Source organism: Myzus persicae, unplaced genomic scaffold, assembly GCF_001856785.1.
Source record: "Myzus persicae strain clone G006 unplaced genomic scaffold, MPER_G0061.0, whole genome shotgun sequence".
Taxonomy (NCBI): Eukaryota; Metazoa; Arthropoda; class Insecta; order Hemiptera; family Aphididae; genus Myzus; species Myzus persicae.
In genome coordinates this window covers 43,217-55,647 of record NW_019104318.1, presented here as the reverse complement: position 1 = coordinate 55,647, position 12,431 = coordinate 43,217, and the positions used below count along the sequence as shown (strand labels likewise).

Here is a 12,431-nt window from a genome sequence, read left to right as displayed (position 1 = left end):
CCTAAATTCATAACGCTAATGGTAATAGGTCATATATTATTGTCGTCGATTGAAAATACTTAATACAGAATATTCAATCAATGATATAGTACTTATTTTATGCAATAATAAAATGTAAATGTAAAAACATTAGATATTGTAATACCTATCAATACAAATTTACAATCTTTGTTAAACTATTATCTAGAAATTATTGCAATTATTGTAGTACCTACTCAGTATTATACATTAATTATACTCGTGGACATATTATTTAGAGGATTATGTATCTAATATAATATTCAATTTTATCAGATTAAACATCTTAACATTTATTTTATGATTAATATGATAAATATATAACTTTTTATGAAAAAATATGATGGCGGTAAAAACTAGAAATCATTTTGACACCTTCACATACTGATATTTTATTTTGGCTACACTGCGGCGTGGCGTGGTGTGATATTGTTTATCAACATCACCGCATCGCATCCACGCTCACGGCTCGCTAGTGACCCGATCCCACCATAGCGATATTTAATCACTGTACTTGCAAGTAATTTGCCAGGGTGTCTTTCCGACTCCACGTTTTTGGTACATCTAGGTATGGTGCATTTCATTTGTGTTAATTTAAAACTGTTGCCGTATTTCATATTAGTGGTGTTTTGCTTTTCAGATTTACTGCCATAGTTTTCAAATATGAGTAGATTCTTTGCAACCGGCTCGGATTCCGAGTCCGATACATCGTCCGAGGAAGAACAGGTTATCCGCCAACCAACAGCGAATTTCACAGTGAGTAACTTTCGTAAATATTTAGTGCCTTGTTGAACACCAAATTAATACGTTACCGATAAATATTAATACTTTTTTGAACATTTAATTAAAATTATACCGATAAATATTTACTTAAATTGTTACAATAATGTTTTGTATACATTGCTTAAAATTTGTTACTGTACCTAGTGGTTACTCGTACTATTTTATAGACTGTAATATATATTTCTTTCTAAACATCATTATCTTCTAGTTGATAGCAATTAATATAAATTATTAATTGAACATACTTATGTATATTTTGCCCATCACGTTCATTAGAAACTTTATATTATATTTTCTTCTGTAGGTTCATCACTTGGGATTAGGTCCATTTCAAGGTTAGCAAAAACTGAGCTTTTTTAGGTTTTTTCTGAAAAATTAGGAATTCCTATAGGTACTATTAGTCATTAGACAAGCTATGAGTGTATGGAAAGCACTCTTTGATTGCACAATTACTCGTACGCTTGAGGTAGCACCCTATATGTGGGTAGTAGAAAGATATATAGATATTTAGATTATTGTATATTGTTGTAAAGACAGACTACATCAGTGCGAGATGTTGTTACTCCCTTCGTAATGCTGTTGTTGTCCACAGTTCTTCTCGAGTAGTGTGAAGTCTATGGCTGCACTATTTTTTATCTTATCGCCTTATCTCTATTATCGAAGAATGCTTAATAATATGTTTTGACCCAAAACTATATGATAATATGTCAGATATTGGCGTTCCGACATTTTCCCACTATTATTGACATTGGTGGTTTTTACAATTAATGGCATACCTATTGTCAAGTTTGAATAATAATTAAACTGTTAAATTAAGATGTATTAGTCACCAGTTATTGGTAGTAATCCTAAAGCTGGGAGGCAATGTACGGAATTCTAATCCATATTTATTGATTGTTACATTTTTTCTAATTACAGTTTAAATCAAACATTTCTGAAAAATAATACAAGTTAAAAAAAAATTGTGTGAATTTCTTTTTCACTCAGGAAAGCAGCATGGATTTTTGAAGGGCTGGGCTATTTCATGCCCATGCTGGTTCATTTTCTTACATAAAATATTAACCTTCAGTTAAAAAGACAATCTTATGTTGAAATTTGATATCTAAACAGCTACTTATGATCAAAACCCAAATTAGTAAAATATTTTACCATTTTCTAAGTACTTGTAAGTAGGTTAGATGATGATGAATTTTAGATGATGCAAATAGTTGGATGTTTACAGATTAAATTTTAAATTTTTTCTAAATCTATTATAGCAATAAGTAATTTATATAGTTCATAAATAAACTTTTCCTAAATTAGAAAATACATCATTTTTTTTTATATGGTAAATTTCAATTTTGAGCATAAGAAAGTATAAATAAGTTTTTAGATTCTAAGTTGTTTGTTGTGTCTACTTGGTTCTTAACGATGGTCATTATTTGAATTCCTTAATTTAATGCCAAGATATTGAGATGAATAATTACATTTTTGAGAACTATTTCTTCTGTTACATCTTCTTGATTGGGAAAAAATTGATTCCCAGGTAGCAATTGTTATGTAATTTTAGATAATTTCAACAAAATTTGAATTTCATCAATATCATTTCAAAAAAATATTTAAAATCGAGTTTTGCCTTATTGATTTTTTTAATACATTAATGCTTTCTTTCTTTTATTACTTTACCTATAGATAAAAAACTGTATTAGGATGTCTTCTTTATATTTTCAAAAATTAATAATATTTAATATTATAAAAAAAAATTGCTTTCTTAAACTATTGTTATTATTTTATTTATAAAGCTTCGAGTAGAAGACTTATAGCTTGACAATTAAATTATATATATATATATATATAATATAAGCTATTAATATTTATTTATTATATACGTACGGTTCAATCTTCCATTTTAAAAGATTTCTAATAACTATTGTACATTCTTAAAGTAATTCCAACAAAGGTATAAAATTATTTTGACACTATTAATATTAATTCTAAAGTCTGAAATCTTTATACATTATGAGAAAGTGGAAAAAATCTAATTTGATGAATACCTTATTAGCCAGAACAATAGCTCTTAAAAAAAAAAGAATTATTACGTACCACTAGTGGTGCTATAATTAGGCACTACGAATAGATCTAAATTTTTAGTGTTTCTACCTGGTACACAGGAACCAATTTCCAATAATAACTCAAAACATTCAATGAGATTGTTCAAAATATTATAAATAAACATGACATCTGTTAATTTATGTCTGGTACTAAGTGAGTCTAGGCGTAATATTGCGCAATAACTTACAAGTAGCTTACATGATAGCTGGTATAACATAACAACATTAGATTGTTTGCACAATAACAAAATGTTTAAATATAATATGGGTGAAGTATTAACTATAGAGATAAACATTAGTGTAAAACCTAGGTTAGGAAGGAAATTATGAAATTTAAATGCTTAGCATTAGGTTTATGTCGAGGTTGATCATAAGCCTCATTGACCTCGTTTGACAGAGCCTTTGAAGATATTTTGTGAATTTGATTTCTTGTTGTGAGACATTTTGAACTGTTTGTTTGACGGACAGCCTTTAAAATTGGGGGTGTGTGCTCCAGAAAATAAAGCGCACTTGGTCGTAGTTCAAGCGGCTTAATTTAGTCTGAGGTGAGGTGATCCTGGCTACATTTGACACAGTGAGGAGTGTGTACACAATACATAAACTTGTGGCCATATAACTAGCACTGCTTGTGTTGTGGGGCAAGTCGAGCTTTTCTTGGCCTAGGTCTTTTGACAATGACTTAAATATGTTCCTTTTAAATTCACTAGTAGATAGAGAGATAGCTCAGCCTCTTTGAGATAATTCAAAATTTGCCTATGATATTTGCAGTTCAGAGTTTAAATTTTTATGAGATATTTAGATGAAGATAAAGTGAACTCATCTGATTACACGATAACATAGATTTTGTTTATATTGCGTAATTCTAAAAGATATGTTCAGTTTTTATGTAAAAAAACCACAAACTTTTAATGAGCAATTAATATTGAAAGCTAGGAAACGCAGTTGTGATAGCTCAATGCGTGTGTAATCTGCGACAATCAACACAGCATTATTTCTCAAATATAACGAGTATCTTAACTTAAATTTACTAGAGATAAATGTATTCAATTTTCTAAGGCTAAACCAAATAATTAATATTAAAATTAATTGTGAATAAAAACTTTTAGTAATTTACCAAATATTGTTTGTTCATTGTAGTTCAGTGATGATGAAGAAGACACAAAACGTATTGTACGCTCACTTAAAGAAAAGCGATATGAAGAGTTGACAATGACAATAAAACAGATCAGAAATCATAAGAAAATCAAAGATATGAGTAGCTTGCTGACCAGTAAGTTAATGTAAACTTTTTTACAAAGAACAGTAATAAACCATTTATAAACTGTTTATAGGCTTTGAGGAACTAACCCGTGCATACACAAAAGCGTTTAATGCGGTTATATTGAAAGAAGAAAATGGAATAGCTCCACGTTTTTTTGTCCGGTGTTTAGTTGAAATGGAAGATTTTATTAATGATGTCTGGGACGATCGAGTAGGACGTAAAAATTTATCAAAAAATAATTCTAAAAGTTTGGCTTCCCTTAGACAAAAGTTTAGGAAGTATGTTAAAGACTTTGAGAGTGATTTAGCTAAATTCAGAGAAAATCCTGATCTCCCAGACCAAGAAGAAGATCAAAAAGAAGATGAAGATGTAGATTCTGATAAAAGTGAAAGTGAAGATGAAGCTCCAGCTGCATCTTTGAAGAAAACTGAAGAAAAAGTACCCAAGGTTAGGATTTTCTTATTTTATTTTAATTAAAATTTACTTATTTTACAATTAGTAATCCATTTTATTATATTCTTTTTTCTAATTTAGGCACCAAAAACTGGTGGAGATTCAGACAGTGATGATTCTTTTGATTGGGGTAGTGATTCTGATAGTTCTTCTTCGAGTAGTGAAGATGAAGGTCAATATCAAAGTATACGAGAACGGTTTTTGAAAAAGTAAGTTTACTTCAATTAGCATAAATGTTAGTCATGCTCATAAGTATTCCCGTTTTTATACCTTAAATATTATGATACTAGATCAACTGACAAAGATGATGATGAAAAGAAAGAAAAGAAGGAGCGCAAGGAACGTAAGGATAAACCTAAAAAACTTAAGCGAGAAGAAGAAGATGGAAGTGATTCTGAATGGCAAAAAGTTAAAGGAGGAGTAGCCATCCCATCTGTAAGTCATTATTAGTTACAACAAATTATATAATTTGTTATTGTGCAATATTTATTTTTGTTATCAACTCTAGGAAAAACCAAAGATGTTTGCAAAAGATGCAGAAATTACTCCAGAGGCTGTTTTACGTAAATTAACAGAAGTAGTTGCTGCTCGTGGAAAGAAGCGTACAGATCGAAGAGAACAAATCGAACTGTTGCATGAATTGTTATTAATATCAGAAGCTCATAGTTTAGGTTTAGGATTAAGAGTAAAAATAAAGATGTCAATTATTTCTTCTATTTTTGATTACAATCCTAAAGTATCTGATGCTATGAAGCCAGAAATTTGGAGCAAGTAAGTTACTCATTTTTAACTAATATATTTATTGTTGTTTATTGATTTATCATTAATTTATTTTAGATTATTGGATTGTATTGTTGAACTTTTGGACTTAATTCTTCCTGCTAAGGACACAATCTTTATCGGAGAATCGGTAGCGGAAGATGCTGAGACATTAGACAAGCCTACTTTTAGAGTACGTGGATGTGTTCTTACAATTGTCGAACGATTAGATGAAGAATTTACAAAACTTTTGAAAGAATGTGATCCTCATAGTAATGATTATGTACAAAGGTTAGTGTTTTGTATTTCTATCAAAATTATTTTTAGCTTAAATGATTTAATGCATTTAATTAAAAACATAGATTGAAGGATGAAAAGCGTGTCTGTGACATCATCGATAAAGTTCAACTGTTTCTGGAACACCAAAATATTGAATCAGAAGTCTGTCGTATTTACATGCGTAAAATCGACCATCTCTACTACAAATTTGATCCACTTGTATTAAAGCAAAAGAAGGTAGAAATACAGAAAATTACCATATAGTGTGATTAATATTAATCATTTTTTTAATGTTAAATTATTTTGTTTTGCTTTTAGTTTTACTTTTCTTTAATAAGTTTAAAGCCCTTTTTAATAGAATTCATATTATTTATGAATGATAATTGAGTTAAATCCCATTAATATTAATATAACTAGTGGGATATTATTTGTAACATTTTTAATAAATATTTAATTTGTAAAATTGTTGGTTCATTATAACATAATTTTAGGGAGAAATTCTTGCATCACATAAAACAAATGTTCAAATAATGGAAAATTTATGCAAATACATTTATGACAAAGATGGTACAGATCGTTTGAGAACAAGGGCAATTTTATGTCATGTTTATCATCATGCCTTACATGATAACTGGTTCCAAGCAAGGGATTTGGTACTTATGTCTCATTTGCAAGAAACCATTCAACACTCTGATCCTGCCACTCAGGTATGTATATTATAAATATTAGATTTGGGGCTTGTATTGTTTTTTTGAAAACTACTAGAGTCTAGTACTTGAAAATGAATTTTTCATAGAGTATTATCTAACTATCGGAGTACCTAAAATTGCTAAGTATTTATTAATTGTTAGAGCCTTTAAAAGTTCCGTAGTACATGGAAATTACAAGAATTCTATCATTCACGTGTTAGCTTATTAACACAAATATCATAGCAAAATTTCAGCCTTATGCCACATATCTGTTGTTTTCCAACGATAACTGACACTTTTACGCGTTCCTATTTAATATATTTCAATGTTATTCAATAAATGTAACTTATTGTCAATCTCTGAGATTTAGGTGGCCATAGAGAACAACCAAACAAATAATGGTTTTAAAATCAGTTATGTTTAGACCGGTTTTTCCCTAATTGTACTATCATGTTAACATGCATCTGTATTAGTGTGTATGCAAATAAATGTATATTTTTATGCATGTTAAAGTATATTAATTATCCTTATAATTTGACATGATTGATGTGGCTCTTCGGTAAAAGTTAGCTTTGACGCATAAATGCATCACTCTCATTGAATGAGTAAAGTATTTTGTTGGTATGGTAAAAAATTTGAATATTGGGTCTAAAGATATTTATTTATTTTTCCCTTAAAACAGTCTTTAAAAATAGTGTTAAAGTTGATTCAAGTTCTCGAATTTTTCTTGAGAATTTTGTCTAAGTTGAGTACTATTACCAACTCAACTCTAATCTATCTATATTATATATTTGAGGATATTAAATGATATTACATATATTAATTCAGATTCTTTACAATCGTACCATGGCACATATTGGTTTGTGTGCATTCCGACAAGGCAACATTAAAGATGCTCACAACTGCCTGGTTGATCTAATGATGACTGGTAAAGTGAAAGAATTATTAGCCCAAGGATTACTACCACAAGTAAGTACTTAATAGTTTCCTTAGTTATAAAAGTTAATTATTTGATGCTAATGTTAAAACATTATTTATGTAAAGAGACAACATGAACGTAGCAAAGAACAAGAAAAAGTTGAAAAACAAAGACAAATGCCTTTCCATATGCATATTAATTTAGAACTCTTAGAATGTGTGTATCTGGTATCAGCTATGCTTATCGAAATTCCATATATGGCTGGTAAATTAAATTATTTAATAAACTTGAAAAATATTTCTTAATTGCATACTAAAATTATTCTAGCTCATGAATTTGATGCTCGTCGGCGTATGATTTCCAAAACATTTTACCAACAACTACGTTCTAGTGAGCGTCAGTCCTTAGTTGGTCCTCCAGAGTCAATGAGGGAACATGTAGTTGCTGCTAGTAAAGCTATGAGGAATGGAAATTGGTCTGCCTCCCGCAATTTTATAATCAACGAAAAAATGAATGCTAAGGTTAATAATATCATACATTTATTTTTTATTTTATTTGTATTATTTTTTTAATTAAATATTGTAATAACAATAGGTATGGGAATTGTTCTATGAAAGTGACAGAGTCAGAGATATGTTAGAACGTTTGATAAAAGAAGAATCTTTACGCACATACCTGTTTACTTATTCTCATGTTTATAACTCTATTTCAATGAAGACACTGTCTGAGATGTTTGAACTCCCAAAAAGTACCACTCATTCTATCATTTCAAAAATGATTATTAATGAAGAGTTGATGGCTTCTCTTGATGATCCCACCCAAACAGTTGTAATGCATCGTAGTGAACCTAGCAGGTTACAATCGCTTGCTCTGCAACTGGCCGATAAAGTTAATAACTTTGTAGATTCTAATGAAAGGATATTTGAAATGAAGCAAGGTAAAGTAAAACAAATACAAAAATATTTATTTTGTGAAAGTATGAAGTTCTTACATTTATTATTAATTTTTCCTTTAGGAAACTTTTTCCCGAGAGGAGGTAATCAAAATCAAGGTCAATACAGACAAAACTTTGGTCGACAAGGAGGTGGTGGACATGGCGGACATGGTGGGCACGGCAACCATGGTGGACATGGTGGACACGGCGGCCATGGGGGACACGGTGGCCATGGCGGACATGGAGGTCATGGAGGACATGGTGGACAGGATTGGAACAGACAACGACGAGACAACCGTAATAATTATTAACAGTTTGAAACAAGTAGTTATTTTCCTTTTCATGAATATTCATACAGTTATTATAAGTATATAAAATCATAAACCTTATATCTGTTCAACTTTTCTATTGAATAAAATTGGTATAGAATACATTTTTATTCTATACAAAATGAAATATTTAAAATTTACAATTAAATATTATTTATTAATATTTCAAGCCTGTGTTATTTATTTCAACCATAGTTATTATAATTTAAACAAACAAAATTCTTTTGATGTTTTATCTCAAATAAACTAATTATACAATTATGATATTAACTGGATTATTTCTAATTGTTTAAGAATATTATTATATTACTGTACATTATTTTAATCACTCAAAATAGAATATTAATTCTGAGGAGTGTAGAGTATGAAGAATTTCTAAAAAGCATCCGTCATCATCCACCTACTAAAAAACTTTGTTAATCACCTGTCTTAAACTTTAAAACTTAATAAATGTTGTTACACTTGTAGAAATTATGAATGATTCAACCTTTAAAATATATTCATAAACCAGAGATAAATTCAGGTGACTTAAAAGATTTTTATGTAAAATTAAAATAAACATTTAAAAAACACTATACCTACATGTTAACGATTCATAGTGGCTTCCTTGTACAGTAATAGTTATCCAAAATTATGTTTAAAAAATATTTCTTAGACAACACGTTAGTACCAGAAAAATCATAATACATTTTGTCATCACTTGAAAAATTGAGGGTGGTGAGTTGCAATTTATTGGAGGTGCCGAGACATTTATCAAGACCTTTACATATTTTGTAGATGTTACATTACATCATATTAGTAAGTATTGGTGACAATGATATATTATATATTATGTTTTAAATATTTAATTAATTCATTCAAGCTTTCAAATTAGTCACTTGTAATAAGCAGTGATCAGTTTTTCACCAGTCAGACTAGACAATTTCAGATGCACTCTTCCATTGCACACATATATCTATCTTATAGTACCAAGACCCCCCTCCAATACACACACACACAACATTACTTAATTTTGTGGTAAATGTATTATGTTATAGCAGTATTGAAAATTCTTATTATATATCTACCTATTGCTATAAAAATAATTTTTCATAACTTCATAAACTACCTACTAATAATACTCTTAATCAATATTAACATATCAATTCAAATAATGGATATTTTAATGCCTTTTTAAGTTTTAACTATTAATATATATTGTTCATAAATTTGAATTGTAAGACCAAAGTTACATAAAAAACAACTGACTAGTGCATCTATTTTGGAAAAGTTTGTACAAGTATTTACCCATTTCAAGTTAAAAAAATATTTTTCAAAATATGTGTTTTAAGGTATCTACTGAAGTTTAAAGTAATTGAAAAATTGTGACTCTTTGATTTTAAGAGGTGTAATAAATGTATTGATTTTACAATTATGTGTAGGTGTGTTATTTTTGTTATTATTTTTTTTTAACTTCAGCGATAAAAATCCCTTATTCTTTAACTCTGAAGAGTGAAGATGGTTTTTTAGTAAAGACTTGAATTATTCACCAATATTTATTTAAACAATTTCTAAACATCATGATAATTTTCAAAATATTTCACTTCTTTTCTTAATTTTTATATACATTTAAAATGTTCCACTTTTTAAAATATTTTTTTGAATCATTTATTATGATAACAGTTTTGTTTGTCAGAAAAAAGCTTGAAATATAATACAAGGTTCTTCGTAAGTTATTCTAATACCAACCTCAAAATATCAAGACAATTTAATATGCACACATTTTTTTAGACAAATCAAATTTAAATTTTGAAAACGATTAGATATTTTAATAAAATATATCGATTATAGTAAGTTATTTTATTGTAGTTCAAAAATATTATTTGAAAGACTTGATACTTTTCTTAATTTTGTTTACTATTATTTCCTATGCACAGTATAATTTCCCAAGTATTATTTGGATCAGTGTGAAGCTAATTAAACAACAAACTTATTTATAGTTCATACCATACCATTACTTTTTTAATCATTTAGTAGCCATTTTTAGTACTGTTTTATTGTGAGTTGCGGATAAATAATTTCTAGACTTGTTTATGATTTTTAAGCACAACTAGTTTCTTGAACTTTTTTCACAAATCATACAATATGCAGAAATGTTACGAATATTTAAAAGTTCACTTAACCTACATTAATAGTGCACGCAGACAACCAGAATTTTCCTGATTTAATTTTTAATTTTTGCAAATCATAAAATATGTTTCAAAAATTTAATTTTTTAGTTAAGTTATCATTTTCGGATTAGGAACCTGATATTTAGATTAGTTAAAAAATATATATAGATCCTTAAAAATGAGGTAAATGGTTATTATAAGTTCTACGCAAAATAATGTACAGTGAAACCTCGATAACTCGAATCGGCAAAAAAAATCAAGTTATCGAAAACATTTTTTTCATTTGAAAACACAAATATGTAGGTACTTCATTTTATAATATTATTTATTCATGTACATATTTACTAATAAATGTAAAATGTATGTAGCCATGTAGGTATGTATATTGTATTACAATTTTAAAAAAAGTAAAGTAATAAATATGTAGGTAGTATGTAAAAAAGAAAATACAATGTTATAAATAAAGTAAAACTATTTTTTTTAAAAATCAGATAATTTTTGATTGTTCTTTATTGTTTGACCAATCTGTAATGTTTTCAATAACGTTTAGCGTGGAAAAAATCTCGTCTCCAATTTAATATGTACATATATTATTATATGAATTCGAGTTATGAGGCAAAATTCGACTAAAAATATTTCGACTTATAGAGAAATTCGAATTATCGAGAAAATGTATCACACATATTGTAATTGTATATTGTAAGGCCGGGGCCAAGCCATTGCTTCTAACTATCGAGAATTCGACTTATAGAATATAGAGGTTCAAGTTATCGAGGTTCAGGGGCGGACTGGGCCGGCGGGAAACCGGGAACTTTCCCGTTGGGCTGCTGTTCAAAAATAATTTGTTATTATTACATTACTTATTACTTAAAATAAAATAGCGAATAGGTATAAATTCAAATGATGAATATTTTATATTTTCATATTATCATTAAGGCGGGATCCCACGGCGCGTGTATGAAAAATTGTTTACATTTGGTGTTTAAAAATAGATTTTAGGTTTTGGTTCGGCTGATACTCCATCAGGAGTTTGCGTATGATCAATAATTTGAATAATATATTATTTTAGTAATCTTTTCAATCAACCGCAAATAAGCATTCCAAATGTAAATACCTATCTATTACCTAAAATTATTATTTTTCCCTAGTATTTTTTTTAAATAATAGGTATGCAATTTATGAATATAATTTATTTCCAAAGGAAAAATGAGTTAAATCTAGTTATGACTAGAGTTAGGATGTTGATGACCTAAAAAACACACAAAAATGCCCTAAAAAAAAATGCAAAAAAACCCTAAAAAAAGTGCAAAAATGCTCTGAAAACTTCAAAAAATGACCTTAAAAATTATCTAAAATACTAATTAAGTAAGTGAAAAAACTTATTTATAAATAATAATTTTTATTAGAGATATGGGTATAATAATGGGTGTAATAGTAATTTAAAATATGAATTATAAATATATTAAGCATTTAAATAATTCAATATATAACACTCAAAGAGTAAATCTTATCGGAACGCGATAAATGTAATCACAACAAAAACCCCACAATAATAATATTAAAATTATTTTTTACTAATAGTCCAAATCCAAAGTTAGATTTTAAATAAATTAAATTTGTTTCCAAACTTGGGTGTAACATTTGCCCTAAAATCTATAATTTGTAAAAAATGCTCTAAAAGATGAAAAAATGACTTAAAAATGTTGAAAAATGACGTTAAAAAACAAAAAAAATGCATTTATAGCTGAAAATGCAAAAAATGCAAAA

At 28.2% G+C, this 12,431-nt stretch overlaps 1 protein-coding gene across 1 annotated transcript; it reads left to right on the top strand.

Annotated features, from left to right (window-relative positions):
* Positions 1 to 451: 451 nt before the first annotated feature.
* Positions 452 to 8,650, top strand: LOC111041118 (eukaryotic translation initiation factor 3 subunit C). The gene is made up of 15 exons (XM_022325277.1): positions 452 to 586; positions 659 to 774; positions 4,029 to 4,161; positions 4,223 to 4,599; positions 4,687 to 4,814; positions 4,896 to 5,040; positions 5,114 to 5,376; positions 5,443 to 5,655; positions 5,727 to 5,880; positions 6,135 to 6,350; positions 7,161 to 7,301; positions 7,377 to 7,515; positions 7,579 to 7,772; positions 7,846 to 8,188; positions 8,267 to 8,650. The coding sequence occupies exons 2-15, from the start codon at positions 682 to 684 to the stop codon at positions 8,494 to 8,496; spliced, it is 2,769 nt and encodes a 922-aa protein (XP_022180969.1). The 5' UTR covers positions 452 to 586; positions 659 to 681; the 3' UTR covers positions 8,497 to 8,650.
* The last annotated feature ends 3,781 nt before the right edge of the window (positions 8,651 to 12,431 follow it).